We start from the raw sequence: 18,741 nt of genomic DNA, 5'->3' as shown, positions 1-18,741 counted from the left end.
GCACTGACGCCTCCTCCCCGCAGGGTTTGGGTCTCCTCTTTCCCTGGAGGAGCTGAAGTAGTGACTCCGGTCGGCCAGACTTGGGTAGACACAGCCGTGCCTGCCAGTTTTCCACCCTGTGTCATGGTCCGCAGACCTGTGCTCAGGGCCCAGCCTCTGCTTCGGCGGCATCAGCGCCCACAACCTAGACAGAGGCCTCGGACACGCTCCCTTGCACTGCGAGTGGGTGCTTGCTTTCTCCCTGAACAGAGGCTTCTGCTTCACCAGCCGGCCTCCTGGAACAATCTTCAAATACCAGGGTTTGGCATTGCTCTTGGGGAGTTAGTGGAGGGGCTTCTGGGTCCCAAACAGAGACCATGGAGCCTGCTTCTCCACTTTGCCCTGGAACCCACCCCCTCTGGCAGTGAGGAAGAAGGGGAAGAAGCATGACTTACCTTCCCCGGGGGAGTGGGAAGAGGGGGACACAGCCCACTCTGAGCAATTAGAGGAGAGAGGAGAAAAAAAAATAGGAGGAAAAAAAAATATCAACACGACCTCGAAGGCGACAGGTCCTTATGGAAGTAAGTAAGTAAGTAAATAAATAAAGATCCACCCTCTGCCCTCTCCCCACCCTGCAAGGGGGGTATGGGGTGAAGCCAGGGAGCAGCACGAGGGCTTTTTAGTGTAACTGAGCATTAGAGAAACACGCACTGCTTCTATGTGAATTTAGGAGTTTGAAACTTTTGGAGGTTATTTATGTGAATGGCCCGAAGGCAAGCCCATGAGTGGCTCTTGGGGGACCACGTGATGTCATTAAACCAAGTTTTATGGTGTAGGGAGAGCTGACAAACCCACAATATATTTACATCATATATAATCTTAACTGTCCAGCCACGCAGCTGCTGGTGAGGTTTAATGCTGGGACAGAGGGCCTGGCAGTTAGAGGGGATTACGGCGCTGGGGATGATGGTGAGAGAGGTTACATCTTCGCAAATGAATCCCAGACGAACGCTGTAAGTTAATTTTCTCTCTCTCTGACCCTTTCTCCCATTTACCTAATTCCCCCCACCCCCGCCAAAGAGGAGGCAGTTCCCACTCATGAAGGGAGGGGAAGAAGGCCTCCCCAGGCCTCCCCAGGCCGGGGTGGGAGAAGAAGAGAAGCCGCTGGGAGGTAGGAGGATGGGGGAGCTTGTCTCCCCAGACCAGCCCTCCCCACCCCCAGCCCCTCAGTCCCTCCAGCTGCAAGTCGACTGGGGTAAAGAGAGACCTGGGTCCTTTAGAGCTTTGCCAGGTCCCCCTGACCCCCTCTCCCTTCTCAGTTGAGAAGAAAGACAGCGGCAGACACAGGGATGTTTGGTGTTTGTTAGGAGTGTGTAAACTCTAGGCGCAAGTGCAAAGGGCCTCTGGGGCCCTTGTTCTGGGGAGGGGCCAGTTCAGCCCTTGGCCAGTGGCCCAGAGTCCAGGCAGGGCAGGCAGCTGGGGAGGGAGACAGGGAAGGAGGCCTTTGGGACTATTGAGCCCACAGGCTGTGAACTGAAATGGCAGAAGCATCTTAAAGTTGGCAGGTGGAGCCCAGGGAGTCCCGAAACATTCTATCTCTTCATCACCAGGCCTGGGTGGGCAGCTGTCCGGGTCTCCACAGTCTGGGGTCTTAGTCTGTCTGGGGCCAGTGTGGTTTCATGCCTCCCCCTCCCTCTAACTGTCGGGGTCTTTCCTGGCATCCCTAGCGCTGGCCTAAGGTAAAACTAGGCCCTGGAGGCCTAGAGGCTCCTGCTATGAATGGAGTATAAATGGGCATGGGAGTGGAGGCAATGTCTTTACTAGGCTGGCCAGGAAAGTCCCCTGGCCCCGAGGAGAGAGTGGCCTCTGGGCGATGGAGCCCTCAGGACCCAATGGGCATGGTGCCCTGGGGCCAATCTCAGGCTGAGACTCCCTTCAGGTTTCTAGGAAGGAACAGCAGAGGCGTTGGACACAGAGGCAGGACGTGTCCTCCACACCTACGTGTGGAGGACACGTAGTGTTCACCTCCCCGTGCTTCATTCACTGGGGGCTAAACCAAGAAAATGACAACGTAGGAACGCAGGTTCTCTGAAGAGGCCAGGGATTCCAAAGCAGGGTGGAAAGCGGGTCCTTAGAGGGCAAGGCATCTAGGCCAGGGGAAAGGGGGAGGGAGCGAGGGGGTGAGCCAGAGCAGAGGGGGAGGGAATGTTTTGGGGGCAAGGGGCTCTGGGCGCCCACTGGATGGAGAGGTGCAGTTGGGGACAGGAGGAGGACGCTGTTACCGTGCCCCTGTCGCCCAAAAGACTGAGAAAGAAACAGGAATCAGGCAGAGGCAGGGGGCCCAGGCAGACTCTGGCAGGGTGATGGGGAACAGAGACCCAAGGACACCGGCCGTCAGAGCTGGAGCCCCATCCCTTGCTCGAGGGGACTGTCGCATGCTAGAGGAGCTGAAGAGCCCGGGCGCCCAGGTGGAGAACTCTCCAAAGCCTTCCCTCCCGGGCCTCAGTCCCTCAACTTCGGCCTCCCCCTCCAGCCTCCCACCCCTTTATTTTCTGGAGAGGCGTTAGGATCCCAGCGGACTCTTCCCAGTAACCCATTGGAGAATTAACTCTCCTGTTCTCCCTTTCTCGTTAGGGGCCCTCCCCGACTCTACCCCTCCCTCCCAGTCTGATTCTGAGGATTTTTGGAAACTTTCCATCCAAGCAGCAGGGAGATGGGAGTTTCCCTTGGTCTATAACTTGACGCCCCCCTCCTCTCTCCAGCCTCCCTTGGGTCTTGGGGAGCGAATCTAATGGTCTTCAATCAAGAATTTAATCAGGGCCCAAGTCCCACACCCAGGCAAGACTCGCTGCCTTCCCCAGCTCCTGGCCAGATCTCAGTCCCGATCCCTTCAGCTCTGTGTAGCAGGGTGAGTGAGTGTGTTTCTGTTTTACAGACTTACACAGCGTCTCTTGGAGGGTTTCTATGACTCTCTCGCCCCCTTTTCCTGTTTCTTAGGCTCAAAAGTTCCATGTAAATATCACCCCTTCTTCCCACCCCAGTAATTGCAGATTGTCTTTCTTCTCAGATAATTTGCCACAGCGTTGATGTTTGTTTTTCTGTTGTGGTGGGGTTTTCTTTACATGTATTTATTTATTTTGCTGTTTTGTAGGACTAATACAAATGGAAGTAGTACAAACACAAACGGGCCTTGACATTCTTGGCTTTCCCACCCCTCCCCCATTCTGGAATTTGAGGTTTCTCTGGAGTATAGGGGGATGGGCGGTCCATCAAGGTGCCAAGGTGCCCCACCTAACCCGGAAAGCTTTTAATTTTGTTCCTAGGTCTTTAACCCTAGAAGAGGTCAAGCAACCAATCAGAAATGCGCTAAGCAGGGTCACATGGCCTTTAGCAACCAATCAGCCAAAAAGTACTGGGGTCTCAGTCTCGGCCTTCCCCGACTCCTCTTCCTCCCTCCCCACCACCCTCTTTAGTTCTTGGGTCCTCCATGTCTCTGAAGGGAAGGGGATAAGTGATGCTGAGAATATTCTAGCCCTCTTCCTCTGTCCCTGACCCAGCTCTGGGGAGTCTTTGGCTTTTGTCCTCCAGTTGTAACAAAGTTATACTTCGAGATCAGTCTCAACTGCACTGGGATCTGAGGTTGTGGGGGCATCCTCTGCATTATTCTCATGTCCTCCCGTGTGATCTTACCCCATTCCCTGGACTTTATAGATAATACACTCTAGATTAGGCTGTACAGTGGATGTGGATACGAACTCCAGCCCTGAATTCAAATTCTGACTATGATTATTCCCTATACACTTACCTTGCACCTTTTTGCTTTCATTCTCTTATCCTCCTGGGGACAGGTGGAGTGATAAGAAGAGACCTCCTTTGATTTATCTTTCTGGAAATGCTCCAGAAGCCATTAGCTTTATCGAAGTGTCTCTGGCATGGTTGGGGAAGGGAGCAAAAGTGGAGACTTTTTGAAAGTTGTGTTTGGTACCTTTAGTTTGTTGAATAACAAGTCAGTTGAAAGAAGCATTCTGGAAAAGGAAATCAGCACGGAAAACCGGGACCCTTCCCCCTCCCTTCCCCCATACTAAACAGGTGATGGATTTAAGTCCCCTTCCTTTCCATTCTTTTAACGAGATATGATGATGGTGATGATGATGACCCTTTGTCCAGGCCAATGGTTATCAAAGGACACAGCCACTGAAGGTGTGGATTTTGGTTTGTGTTTACACATGGGTTAGGTCAGAACAAGCAATGGCTGATAAACTATTTCTGAGCAAGTCCATCTGATGGCACAGAGAATGTGCACGTGTGGCAGGAGTACTTTTCCTCATGTCTCCTGAACACTTGACTTTCAGGTCCAGACCCAGGCATTTCTCCCCCCCACCCCCATCCCCCAGTCTCCAAGGCTTTGTTCCAGGGTTAATTTTCTGGTTGAGTTCCCCTCCCCTCCCCTCCCCTTCTCCTCCTCCTGAACTCCTGCCCTCCTTGAACTGACTGAGGAGCAAGATGGGCTGTGCCACCCAGACCTCTAAGCCCTCCTCTGGGGGTGTCAAGGGATAGCCCAGATTGAGCTGGGCTTTGTCAACACCCCCCTGTCAGTTTGCCTTCTGGGTGGGGCTGACTTGGGGCCAATGCCACAGGTCAGGTGGGAAGGATTAGAATGAGAAGCCAGAGGGAGGGCAGCTCTTCTCAGAAACCACTGAGCCCCCACTTGCCAAGTCACCTTCAATCCCACCACTCCACTGACCTCTATCATGAATTAGAATTAGAGCACACAAACTTATTTTTCTCTGGTAGATGGTGTTAGTCTTGTCCGAGACCAATCCTCACCTCTATGTGGATATCTCATGCTGGAGTTTCCAGACTCCAGGAAAGTAAGGAAAGAAAGGGCAGGAGTGTTGGCTTGTTCTAAGCAGGCACTGGGAAGAGAGATTTTATTGCCTCAGCCCCTCTTAATATCCAGGTCAGCTTTATCTGTGTCTTTGACTCTCCCTCTCTTTGTGTAATTGCTTTGGGCTGAGTTCCTGAGCTGAAACATCATTGTCCTGGGCTTTAATTCTGTGCTTTCCTTTCCTGGAGAGACAGGCACTGCTCTGAGCTTCCTCCTCAGTGGGATTGGAGACCCTGGAGCCCTTAGAGGTGGAGAAGGGACAGAATCTGGATTCAGGACCCCAAGCTAGAGCTTTCTGGCTTTTTGAAATTCAATTTAAAGAAGAGGCTAGCTGTTAGAGGGCCAAGAAAATCACGTCCGTTTTGCCGGGTCTTTGTAACCCAGAATGGTGTGTCTGTTGTGATACCTCCCTTCACTGCTTTGATGGGGCCCTAGGAGCCCAAGGAGTCTGGACTGAGGAACTGAGGTGATAGAGATCTCTTTGTCCTTGAGTCCTACAGAAGAACCCTGGGATACATTTTCTTCTCCCACTCCTGGGAAGATTCATCGTGTGTGGGTGGGGGTGGGAGGGAGATGAAATTTGGGACTTAGGGAAGTTGGGCTAGGTTATCCAGGACCTTGTTCAGCCTCTGATGACCAGGCCTTAGAAGCTAGAATGAGAGGTTGACCAGAAGGCTCTGGGCATGCTGGGGAGCCTTTGCAAGACAGAGGCTACTTCTCTACACCTGACACAAGTGCACAGAAAGTGCCATGATCTGCAGCCCCATATTGGGGTGTGTGTGGAATGTGTGGGCTCAGTTCCCTGGGATCCCTTCAGATCTGCATGTGACACAGCTCTCAGAGAGGTAGAGGAGGCTGGGTTCTGCCCTTGAAAGATCCCCAGTTCTCTCAGCCCCCAGCCCAGAACACCACACCTGAATAGACAAAGTATATGTATGTGTCCAAGTGTGTATGAAAGAGGTCTGAAGGCCAGGCTGGACACAGCAAACCAGCCTTAAACTAACTTCCCAGTAGCCCATGATTCTTCCCATCAGCCCATCCTGAAGACCATTTGTCCTCCCCTCCCCATTCATGCCCTCGAGCCCTAGGCATCTGTTAAGTTTCTTCCCTTCTGCCTCCCCGGAAAACCAACCCCCTGGAGCAGCCCCTACAGATGGGGCAGCCAGGCTCTTGGTGACCTTTAGTGTCCTGTTGGCCTGTTGAGTTGTAGGGGGTTGGAAGGCAATGTAGGACTAGGAGGCCAGATCCTTATCTGATCAAATCTGCTCTCCAGGCTCCATTCCAAATATCTTAGGGCTGCTTCTCTGCTCAGATAGTGGAGAAAATTCTTGTGTAGTAAATACTTCTTTTAAAAGTCAACTTTCTGGCTGGAAAACCCAGTGTGTGTGTGAGTGTGTGAGTGTGTGAGTGTGTGTGTGTGTGTGTGTGTGTGTGTCTTTGTGTGTGTGTGTATGAAGCGAGTAAGGGTCAGGTCCCTCATTTTACACTGTGTCTCTCCCCCTCCCCTGGGTGGAGGATGGGGGCATGGGCTGAGGTTTTATTGAAGGTGCTTTTCCTGTTGGGAGTAGAGATGGGGTCATAAAGCCTAGAGGAGGCTGTTTTGATCTGGTGACTTCTCAGGAAGTAGCATTTGAGCTTTTGCTTTGTAAATCACTCTCCCCCAAGCTGGCCAACTAGATTGGATTGCACTTCTCCAGGCCCACCTGGGGCCCTCCTTACCTCCCTTTCCCCAGTAAACCAAAGCAGAAAAATCAAAGGAAGTCCAGGGCTCCCCAAATCCTCTGCCTCCAATAAGAAAAGGGCTCATTGGTGATTTTTCCCCCTCAAAACTCCAGATTTAAAAATCATGCCGTCTTTTATTTTCTTTTGCCCGTACAGACCTTGGCTCCCCCAACCCCTTAGTTAAAAAGGAACTAATGTGGAAAGCAATCAGCTTCTGAGCCTGGTGGTAGATACCATGACTCCTGGGGGCTCTACTCTCTTCTGAGGCCACTGTCTCCCTGTGATGTCTTTCTTGAGCCCCAAACCCCTTCTTGACAGGGTGGGAATTCAGGTCTGTAAGAGAGAGCTCATGAAGAGAGGGGATGGGAGGGGGGCATATAGATGACCCCATCTAGCATTATATGAATGGAGGAAACTCTCTGCAGTCAGTGACTGGGTTTTATGTAATTAAGATGGGTGCAAGATTGTGTGTGAAAGCCCACAGGCTTCTCACATTTCTCTCTAACCAAGCTGCTGCTGCAAAAAAAGTTTTACCCAAATGGCTCCATTTCGTAATGTTAACGAGCCTTCCCCTCCTAAAGACACCCCAGCTTCCCATGGATCCGTCCCCCAGCTTTGGGTTAGGGAGCTAAAGGGAAAAGAAGTAAAGAGTCCTCTACCTCTGTCTCAGTTCGGGCTACATCAAGTCAGGATGCTTTCAGGCCCAGTTGTCAGGGCTCCTATCCATTGCCAGAGAGATGCCCCATATGCTGGAAATAAGGCCATAGATTATATAAGTCCCTGGGCCCTCTTAGCACTTACTTGCACAGGCTTCAGTTTACTCTCATTTATTTCCCAGAGAAGTCTGGGCTGGGGCATCTCAAACCCACAAGCATCAGAGAATCTCCATCATTCCTAAGATTCGATGCAAATACACGTGTCTTTATAGAGAGCTGAGCAATCCCATAGCTGTATACATGAAAATATATTTATAGATTGCTCTGTGTATAACAGGATGTGTTTTACATCCCTCTCTACTCCACATTTAAATGCAGATTTATAGATATTTAGATTTATAGATACACAGTGAACGTAACAGTCCTCCGTCAAACTCCTGTGTGCGCATTACCAATCTCTCTATAGTGTTGGATGCATAAGCTGGGATGTCTGTCCCTAAATATCTGGATGAATAATTGGTGAGTTTTTTCCCTCGGTTGGAAAGAACTCTGCGTGTGTTGCTCAATCTCTATTTTGAAAATTTTATCTAGATTTATGCAAAAGTTCCAACTCATAAAATAGCTACATATTGAAGCTACATATTTGGAGATCTTTATAGTCTTTGCAGTTTTGCTGCAAACTTAAATATTTGAAAGTATGTTTAGAGATGGTTCCATAATGCATGTATCTATATGTAGGGGCATAGATCTCCCTCTAGAAGGACTGAAACTTACTGCATCTCTCTGTCTCTCTATCTCTGTGTCAATAAAGACATCAGGTGAGTGGGGATAGGGAACAAATATCTCTGGGCTGTTTTGCTTATTAAAGGGAGTGATTCTGTTGCTATCTCCAAGGCTGAGTCCAAATGAGTTATTTGCCCCTGAAAACCTGCTCTAGGGACCACAGTCCTCTCCAGGCTGTCCCTGTGACCTGAAATCCCAGCCCAGGCTCCCCAACCTGCAGTACCTCCCAAGACAGTCACTAAGACGGGAGAGAGAAGGGACGAGTCCTCTAGCTCCGCTCGTCTTGGCTCCCAGGGTGGAGAGGCTGACAGAGGCGTTGTCCCCCCACGCCAACTGGGCCTTTGAAATTTGGGGAAAAGAGCGTTCAAGTCCCCCACTATTTTTGTAGGGTGCCCAAATGGTGCCACAGTCACTGCCCGACCCATAGATGCCTCCTCCCCAATTGTTCTTGGTGCCCAGGGCCCAATTAAGCGGCCGCCTCACTCCCGGCAGCCGAGCTCTTATCGGCCGGGATTGATGCCTCCGCGGCTCCTGTATATCATTTCCAAGATTTTTTCTGTCCAACTCCTCGGCTCCTTTGGCTTGCGCGGCTTTGACTAATGATTGCTACAGATGCCAACGTCTCCAGAATCCTAATAGCCAGACAGGCGGACTCTTATTTACCCGGCAACATTTCTGCGGGAAGGGGTGGGGGGAGAGGGGCTGAGGGAGCTGGGGCTCGGCTGTTGCAGGTGGGGGGCGGGACAGGGAGAAGGTTGTGACCAACTCACGTTTCACTGAACTTCTTCCCCAGTGAGAAAGACATTCCCAACTCCCTCCTCTCCCTGAGGGAAAAGCAGGATCATAAAATAGTGCTAATACTAACTCAGAGCTCGCCTCATTGAAAAGGATCAAAGAACGAACAGGACATGGGGAAATAATCAGAGAAGTGTTTATTAGTTGTAAATAGATGAGAGATTAAGCAGGAGACCTGCGGTTTAGGGAGAAAAAAGAGGGGTATTTTTTTTTTCTTCCGGAGGAGAGAAAGGGGAGGTCAGCCACGGTGGGAGAAGGGGCTCCTTTTTAAAATTTCACGTCTTCCCTGTCCTCTCCGCACCCCGCATCTAGTCTTCCCGTCCGTGGAAATGCCTCCCGTCCTTCCCTTACTTCGCCTCACCTTCGGTCCCTCCGGTGTGGGACCGCGGCCACTTCCCAGAGGCTGCTCCGATGCCCGCTGGGGCTGCCCGGGTGATGGGACCTCTATCTGGGGCTGGGGAGCAAAATGAGACCCAACGGCCAACTGCGGGCTGGGGGCCGCCGGCCCTGCGGTCCCACTCGCGCAGAAGCGGTGGAAAGTTGCGGCCGAATTCGCTTCTCCCGGCGCTTCTGCGCCGCCGGCGGGGCCGGGTCTTTGGGGGAAGCGGCTGGAGCTCCCCGCCGAGCCTGGAGCCGGGCGTCGCGCTTCCCGGGGTCTCGATCCAGACCTTCCCAGACATATACCCCTCATTCGGGTGAAGAGTAAACAAAAACGCTGAGCGGCCCGGCTCCGAGCCCAGGCATGGAGTGCTAACTCCAACGCGGAACATTTTTCTATCAGAGAATAACGGAGCACGAAATAATTCAGCAAGGCGGATGGGCAGGAGCACGGTGTGAGATCCCCGCGCGGTGAAGCGGCTGCAGAGCGGACCGCGCCGCACAGCCCGGGAGGACCATTTCGTTGGAGTGTAGGGCGAGGCCGCAGCCCGGACCCGGACCCAGACGCCCGAGGGCCAGTCTCTAAATTACAGCCCATCAGGAGGACTCGGAAATGCAAAACAGGGAGCCGAAAGATTTAAACAGTCGGAGGCGGAGGCGTCCCGACGCGGCCAAAGCGAAAATCAATCACGTAATTAAAACGGGGAGAGGGCGAGGCCCGAGCTTGGGGGTCCGGGGTTCGGAGGAGGCAGCCAAGGTGCGGGCCGAGGTGGGCGAGCGGCCTGAGGACGGGGCTCTCCCGCCGCGGCCGGAGCGCGGAGGGGCTGCGGGGAAGTTTGTAACAGATCGCTATTGATTCCCGCTTGGCTGGAAAGAGCAGGCTGTGTGTCCTCTTCTAGGCCGGACCCCGAAGCCGCCCGATGGGCCCTTCCCGGGCTCCCCCATTTTCATTGGGTTGTGGCGTGTGGTGATCCCTGGGGTGCCCCGATCTGTCCAGGCAGGTTTGTCTGAGAGCGCAGGTAGCACCAAGACGTTGCCTCTGGGTTTAAGGGGATAGAGGGAAGTGGCACCCTAGTTTCAGGCACTTACATGTTGCCTTTGGACTGGATCCCCGCCTCCCCGCCACCCCCCCACCCCCCCCCCCCCCGGGAATCAAGGCTTGCCTTTGGAATGACTCCCATCTAGGCATCCAGGTTTGGAAGGGAGGTGAGTGGGCTTATTAAGGGGAAACTTGGGCCTGAGCTAACTGGACTCCTTTGGGCAGGGAACGAGAAGGAACAGTTCCTGGAGGAAAAAAATAAGGCACACAAGGAGCTCTGTTTGTGAGGGAATGATGTTCTTGTTATTACTGAGGTTAATGATGGTAATGATCAGGTATGGCTGGGTCAGCCTGGAGAGAACAAGCTCTCCACAGCCCTTTCCCACAGAGGCTTCTCTGGAGAAGTCACCAGCTCCCCAACTTGGGTGTGATTGGGGCGAATAAAATGAAGACCTTTCCTCCCTTTCCCTGCCCTTTCCTCTCCCATTCCTTAAGAACTCCAGAAAAAAAGGGGAAACCTTATAAAATCTTCAACTCCCCCCCATCATTTTCCTCTGCTCTCTCCAGTTCAGTAAAATGCATCATCTTTGGGCACTGGGCTTTTGCCGGGCGCCCTTCTTAGGAAGTTCAGCCAGCAGTTACCGGGCCAAGTCCCTATGAATTCTGTTTCTGACCCTGGAGGAGACCCAGGATTCTCTTGCCTGCTATATTGGAATTCTCCCTCTATCCTTAGCCTTTCCCAGTCTCTACCTTCCTTGGTCCTGGGTGTCTAATCCCATGGGTCTCTGGCAGCTCAGAGGCCAAGAGCATGATGAGATGCCCTCATCAGCTCCCCAAAGGAATCCCACCTTCCTATCGGCTTCTTAATTCTGGGAGCACTAGGTCAGGGAGCTCTTTGTAAGCTCCCCTAAGCCAGCCTAATTCCTAGATCTTTCAAAACCACATTTAGAGAGCTTTAAAAGTAAAAGTCCTTTCCCCCTCTAACAGGAAAGTTCAGGTTACAAATCTTCAGCAGTGCAAGCTTCCTGCAGCCATAAGTCAGAATTTTCAACAACAAGAAAAAAGAAGAGTTAAAGCTTGCATCAAAGGGAGAAAGGGACACCCCAGCCCCAATTTTAAAGGGGATGTAATCCAGCAGCCTTGGACAAGAGTGGGGGCCTCACTTGACAAGAGTCAGTGAGGCCACGATGGGCAAGGAAGGGGGTGGGGAACCCAACCTCTAACTAACAATTTCTCCAGCATAAAAATGAAACATCAAATTCGTTAGCCCAGGGCCTTCATTTTTCCCCTTCCACATTATAACTAGTTATTGAACTCGTTGGAAGATCTAAAGGCCATTTGCGAAGAGACAAATTTCAATGGAGTTTCCCCATCAATAACCCCATGGCAGTGACCTATTGGAACAAGTCAAACACCCGAGGTGAAATGCAGGTCACTCTGTCTAACCAATATTAAAATGCAGCCACTTTTTAAAAAGCCACTTTAAACGAGATTTGAGGAAAATTGAATTCCAAGAAAGGCAAAGCAAGGAGGGGGAAATCCATGAGAGGACCTTGCCTATGGTCTCCGAACAAACAAGAGAGATTCATCTTTAATATTTAAAGGGGGGCAAATTAACATTCCATGATTGCTTTTTTTTTTTTTTTGAGACTATAAGCGATTCTAGGAGAAAAAAAAAAGGTTGAGTATTTTCTGGTGACACTTCTGGGTTATTAAAATCATTTTAGACCAATTCATTACTTTTACTGACAAGAGATTTAAGAAAAAATCAATTAAGCATTTGCATATTCTTTTGCATACATTAGCCCTGCCTGCTGGCATTAGAAAGGGACAAAACACATACACATATACATATACACACACAGGGGGAAAAATGGGAGCCTTGCTTTAGTTTAGGATTTTCAAGTTGCTCGGAGAAAAAATAAAAATGAAATGAATTACTTGATCGTATACCATCTAAAAGTCAATTTACTTGAGGAAGAAGAAAGAGACATGTTGCAATTTTTAATCTCTAAAACAACAACAAAAACCACCTACACACACGGGCGCGCGTGCCCGCACACACCCACATCCTGCACTTCTGAGAGTGGGAAATGGAATGACCCTCATTTTCCTTCTCTTTGCCCTCCAAGTCCTGAGTTGGTTCTCCCACTTATTTTTCTCCCTAGGAAAATCCAGGGATTCTGAGAGGTGAGATTTTAAGGCATCGCAGAATCAGTGGAGCCGCTGAGGTCTCTCAGCCGGCAGCTTGTTACCGGGGAGGGGAGGAATATGGGTTATCCAACGGTCAGTATGGTAATCCGGGCACAATAAGGCCTCGCACACAATGGACACATATTTTTCTTCAGCGGTGTCAGAAGGGAAGCGCTTTGTACTGAAACATGTTTCCGAAAGAGAAACCAGATCAAGACTTAGAAAGGATATGGGGTGAGGGGGGCATTCAGACAGTGATTGCTTAGAGGCTGGCAAAAGGTGATCAGAAAAAATAAAAAAAAAAAATTGGGGCAGAGAGAGGTGGAGGGCAGAGCAGGGGTTGGAGATCCCTGGGCTGAGGAGGCAGGAGGGCGAAGCACAAAAGGAGATACAGGATTCATCACGGGCAAGAACGGCTTTATTGCCCCCCTTCCCAACCCGTTAAGCCAGGGCTAAGTACAGAAGCCCTCCGAAGGGATCTTATTTCTGTGCTTGCAATAATATCCTGGTGAAAATGTTCTTGTGTGTGTGTGTGGTAGAGTCTGGCTTGTTATTTTCCCCATAGGCAACTTTCTTGCTATTATAGGAGCCCAAAGAGAGGGTTTTGGTAAGTGATGTCGATAAGTGTGGGCATACTTGGAGGAATCTCCCAGATTTCACTTTCCGGATGTGCATATCGAATTAGCTGTGAAAACCTGGAACGAAAACTCCACAGATTTATGGCTGCATAAGGAGGCATTTAATACATTAATAAATGTTAATAGTATGAATGCATATATATTTGTTAGCAGTAATAACCAAAGATGGATTGGACACGTGGTTGGAGGCAACTGAACTCTCTGGATCTACTTACACGTACTGGCCTGAAGTGGGTTTCCTGCTCCCGTTCCCTCGACCCACCTGCAGGAGCTCAGAATCCTAGGGAGTGGTGGTGTGAGATGTGCAATGCCTTGGGAATGACTCCCTAATAAGCCCGAGAGGGTGAAGAGATGGAAGAAAAGCGAGCTGAGGCGGGGGCAGGGCTGCTAGAAGGTGAATGTGAGGACTGCGAGGAGGGGAGCCAGGTGGAGCAGAGATTATTCCCTGCCTGGGTGAGGTGGGGCTACCTGATCCAGGTGCAGGCCTAGAAGGGAGGATGGGGGTGGGGCTGGAAGGCTTTCTCCCTCAGCAGCCTTCCTCCCACCCTACCTGAGCTCTCAGGGGCTTTGCCTCTCCCCAGGCAGCAGTCTGGGGCTGGGTTCAGAATTTTTATGTAGATCAGCAGTCAGCATTGGTTTCCCTCGCCACTTCCAACAACTTATAATTAACCTATCCCCCTCCCACCAATAATAAAACCCTCACGCACTCCAAATCACTGTCAACCAAGCAGCAGCCTTCCCCTTCTCACAGTCTCAAGTTCCTCTTCCAACCAAACCAGCCAGTCCTCACACACAGAGGGTCCCGGACAGGAGTGGGCAGGAGTTCTCAACCAACTTTGGAAATCTGAGAACCTCTTCTAAGAGATGGTCAACCTCCAGGGAATTCCGGTTCTCTCACCCATCTGGTGGTAGGGGTCGGGCACAGACCTCTTGGGGAGAGGGTATCCAGGGACCCCCAAGCACTGGCTCTTGGTGAGCCTGGGGTGAGTGTGGGGGGCTTAAGCGTTGCAGAAGGGAAGGCAGCCAGGGGCCCAGGCAGGGTGACTCAGTCCCTTTGGGCATCGGCTGTGGCCCAGCTCTCGCTCCAGCCCTCAGGGTGAGCCCTAATTTGGAAGTGGGGACCCTCTCTGACACCCCAAAGGTGGTGAGAGACAGATTGGGAATCTCCCGCCTTCAGCCTCCCTCGCACAAGGGTTTTATTTTTTTTCACTTTCCCCTCCTCATTCCCTTAATTGCAGATGTTCTAATTAAACCCTCAAATAGTTGTCACGCCATTTTAAAAGGTACTTATTCAAGTGTCAACCAGGCTGGGCAGGGAGGAGGCAGCGTAGGGCGGCGAATTAAAGGTAGATTGACTAATCACAGCGGCGATCATAATAATAAAATCAGAGGGAAAAAAAATCACATTACGACTTTTCGTGGAAAGGAGGGAGCAGGCAGCCAGCGGCCGCCAGCCCTGCGCTGCCGCCGACACAAAGAGTGCGGGCGATTCCACGAGACTGATTTATGACGTTTTACAGCCCTATAAAAGCTGTAGCGACGAGGCAAGCGCTTCTACCACCGCTGGCAGATTTAGTCTAATAAATAAAACATAAACAGTTAACTTTATGTGTCACTTTTATTGTTATCAAGTAAAATATAGCCGAGCCCGGCAAGCTATGATTTTAAACTATAATTGTTATCAAGTGCAACAAGGGGACCCGGCTCCCTCCCTGGGCTCTCCCTTCTGCCACCCCCCTCAACTCTGAGTTACGGGATCAGTTAATTGGAATTGGTGCAAGACGTGGCCACCCCTAGCTGAGGGGGAGTGTGTCAGAAAGCAGCTCTTCCTTGCCCCCTCCCTCCTCCATGGCCCTGCCACCCCACCATCAGGGTATTCCTGTGGGTGGGTAGCAGAGAGAGGGGAGGGTGCAGGAACGGGCTGGAGACTCCCAAGGCCCGCTCAGCATCCCCAGCTTCGTGAGCTCACCCTTCAGCTTTTGGAAGGCAGCCTGGAGCTGGCCCTTGGGGATGTGTGTTTACATGTAAACACATGTGTTACATGGATACAATCCCTGGCCGGAAGCAGGCTCTACAGACGAAGGCCTCCCCCTTAGCTAGGTCTGCCCTCTGTGGGGATGGAGAAAGAAGAGCTCCCTGGGCCTTGGCTGGGCACCATCCCAGGGCACTGGCCCCTGGCAGAGTGCTCTCCTCCCTGCTCCAGGTCCTTAGGAACCAGGCTTGGAGGCAGTTGTCGGAAAGCAGCAGGCCAGACGGAATGGGGAGTGGGAACAGCGGCCAGCAGGAGAGATCCTCTGCTCTGGGCTGGGAAGGGAGGGTTAGTGGGTACTCGGGGAGGGCAAGGCTTCTGAACTCTGCTTTTGCCAACCACTTCCTGTCTCTCTTCAGCGGGGGCTCAACCCCCAGACCTCCAGAAATGACGTCAGAATCATTTGCATCCCGCTGCCTCTACCTGCCCGGTCCAGCTGGGACCCTGCCTCGCCGGCCCCATGGCCAGAGGGTTGGGTGAGTGTGTATGGGGAAGGGGGCTGGACTCTGGTCTCCTTGGATGGGGGGCATCCCAGGCTCACCAGCTTCCTGGGCTCAGCCTGGGCCTCTCCCCATCCAACCTCCACTCCAGTCCTCATTCAACTTCCTCTTCCTGCGAAAGAGGGGCGCTGCCACGGTGCCCTACACAGACTGAGACAGGATCGCCATGAATGGGGACCTCTAGAAAAGCTCGGGAGCCTAAGCCCGAGGGGCCCACCGGAGGCCCAAGGGGAGACCCTGGGAGGGGGCTGAATCACAGCCTCCCGACAGCCCCCCAATGCCCAGGCTTTAGAAAGGAGCTGGGGCTTCCCATCTCCTTTTGCAGGGGAGGGTTGTCAGTCGGCGGGGTGTGCACTGGGGGCACCGCGGCCCCTGCCAGCTGACCCCGCATCACCACCACCACCCCCCCAGCACCACCACCACCACACACACAAAAAAAATTGGATACATTTTGAATAAAGCGATTCGGTTCCTTATCCGGGGACTGGGTTGCTCCGTGTGATTGGCCGGCGGAGTCACATGGTGAAAGTAACTTTACAGGGTCGCTAGCTAGTAGGAGGGCTTTATGGAGCAGAAAAACGACAAAGCGAGAAAAATTATTTTCCACTCCAGAAATTAATGATCATGAGCTCGTATTTGATGGACTCTAACTACATCGATCCGAAATTTCCTCCATGCGAAGAATATTCGCAAAATAGCTACATCCCTGAACACAGTCCGGAATATTACGGCCGGACCAGGGAATCGGGATTCCAGCATCACCACCAGGAGCTGTACCCACCACCGCCTCCGCGCCCTAGCTACCCTGAGCGCCAGTATAGCTGCACCAGTCTCCAGGGGCCAGGCAATTCGCGAGGCCACGGCCCGGCCCAGGCGGGCCACCACCACCCCGAGAAATCACAGCCGCTCTGCGAGCCGGCGCCTCTCTCAGGCGCCTCCGCCTCCCCGTCCCCAGCCCCGCCAGCCTGCAGCCAGCCAGCCCCTGACCATCCCTCCAGCGCCGCCAGCAAGCAACCCATAGTCTACCCATGGATGAAAAAAATCCACGTTAGCACGGGTAGGCAACTTTGCTTTTTGCTCTCCCCCTCCCTCCCCTCTTCCCCAGCGCTCCCCACCCTCCTCGGCCCCCTCTGGGCCCCCGTCCTCCTTTCTCTCCTTCCCCCTCTCTCTCCAGGAGCGACTCTGGGTTAGCACAATTGAACTGGATTTACGAGCGAGAATGGGTAATTACATCCCCCATAAATTTTATGGCTTAGCTACTCTGGGCAGTCCGAGCCATGTGCTACGATCTGTTCTGTATGTGTGAAAACTATGCTCGCTTTCTAAGGGCGCATAAATAATTCAGTGTCGTTGCAATGAGGATTCCCCTCTTATTACACTACAAAGTCTCCAGCTCCCTTCAACTTCTTTGTAACCCGTTTAGCTTGACGACTTTATTTCCACCACCCCCTCCTCCTGTTACAACAGAGCTGAGGATGGGGTGAGGGTGGGGGGCGGGGAGCCTGCTGCCTTTGAACCCCACTATTTGCTTTTCCCCTCCCCCTCCCCCAGTGAACCCCAATTATAACGGAGGGGAACCCAAGCGCTCGAGGACAGCCTACACCCGGCAGCAAGTCCTGGAATTAGAGAAAGAGTTTCATTACAATCGCTACCTGACCCGAAGGAGAAGGATCGAGATCGCCCACTCGCTGTGCCTCTCTGAGAGGCAGATTAAAATCTGGTTCCAAAACCGTCGCATGAAATGGAAGAAGGACCACCGACTCCCCAACACCAAAGTCAGGTCAGCGCCCCCGGCCGGGGCTGCACCCAGCACCCTCTCGGCAGCCGCCCAGGGCACTTCTGAAGACCACTCCCAGAGCGCCACGCCACCGGAGCAGCCACGGGCAGAGGACATTACCAGGTTATAAAACATAACTCACACCCTGCCCCCACCCCAGGCCCCCATCCTCCCCTCACACACAAATTGACTCTTATTTATAGAATTTAATATATATATATATTTTTTGGTTCTTTTCTCTCTTCCTCCCACCTTATCCCTTGTCATTTCCAAACAGACAAAACAGATAAACAAACAAGCCCCCTGCCCTTCTCTCCTTTCCACTGTTAAGGACCCTTTTAAGCATGTGATGTTGTCTTAGCATGGTACCTGCTGGGTTTTTTTTTTTAAGGCCATTTTGGGGGGTTATTTATTTTTTAAGGAAAAAAAGCTGCAAAAATTATATATTGCAAGGTACGATGGTCTGGTTTAGGTGCGTTTCAGGGGAAATGAGGAAAAGAAAAAAGGAAAGAGATTTTTAAGCCAATTCTCCTCCTTCTTCTTTCTCCTCCTCCTCCTTCCCCGCTCTTTCCTTAGGCCTTTTGCATTGAAAATGCACCAGGGGAGGTTAGTGAGGGGGAAGTCATTTTAGGGAGAACAAAGCTATGAAGTTCTTTTGTATTATTGTTGGGGGGAGCTGGGAGGAGAGGGGGGGAAGACAGCAGACAAAGCTAAATGCATCTGGAGAGCTTCTCAGAGCTGTTCAGTTTGGGGAGCCAAAAGAAAATAAAAATGAACTTTCAGTTCAGAGAGGCAGTCTATAGGTAGAATACCCCTCACCACCCCCATCGTGGTTATTGTGTTTTTGGACTGAATTTACTTGATTATTGTAAAAACTTGCAATAAAGAATTTTAGTGTCGATGTGAAATGCCCCGTGATCAATAATAAACCAGTGGATGTGAATTAGTTTTACGTCAATGTCTGATGGTTTCTTTTTTATCCCCCTCCTCCTTCTGACCTGGTATAACATCCCACCTTCTCTATATAGTTGCCGAAGTTTACTCTAAGCAAACACACAAATCTTAACTCTCAACTCCAGTTTCCCAAGGTCCTTAGAAGAACCAGCAAAAGGTTTGGGGCAGAGGATCTCAGGGGAGGGGATGTGGAAGATTAGGGCCAATTTCTCCCTGAGTCTGCAGAGGCCAGACTCTCCTGGGGGTACTTAGAGTGGAGCTGGGGGGGGGGGGTGTCTCACTTTTCTAGAGTTAAGCACAGTGCCTTCTTTTGTCTATTTCCTTCTCCTCTCTTCTCCTTTCTCTCTGATGAGTAGGCCTGCCTAATTTGCAGACTAGAAGGCAAGTTTAGGGAGTTGGGAGGAAGAAGA

At 51.6% G+C, this 18,741-nt stretch overlaps 1 protein-coding gene across 2 annotated transcripts in view; it reads left to right on the top strand.

The window, feature by feature from the left end:
- Positions 1 to 18,329, top strand: part of HOXC4 (homeobox C4) — a 37,991-nt gene extending 19,662 nt beyond the window's left edge. Inside the window, exons 2-4 of one of the 2 annotated variants that reach the window (XM_065888424.1) lie at positions 15,460 to 15,576; positions 16,213 to 16,657; positions 17,152 to 18,329. In XM_065888424.1, coding sequence (XP_065744496.1) covers positions 16,219 to 16,657; positions 17,152 to 17,507 — 795 coding nt within the window. In that variant the 5' untranslated portion in view covers positions 15,460 to 15,576; positions 16,213 to 16,218 and the 3' untranslated portion in view covers positions 17,508 to 18,329. Of the gene's footprint in view, positions 1 to 15,459; positions 15,577 to 16,182; positions 16,658 to 17,151 lie in introns of those variants that run through there. The other variant, XM_065888423.1, reaches the window with a different exon arrangement.
- Positions 18,330 to 18,741: the final 412 nt, after the last annotated feature.

The sequence above is a fragment of the Phocoena phocoena genome, chromosome 11 (assembly GCF_963924675.1).
Source record: "Phocoena phocoena chromosome 11, mPhoPho1.1, whole genome shotgun sequence".
NCBI lineage: Eukaryota > Metazoa > Chordata > Mammalia > Artiodactyla > Phocoenidae > Phocoena > Phocoena phocoena.
This window is presented reverse-complemented; position numbering and strand designations above follow the sequence as displayed.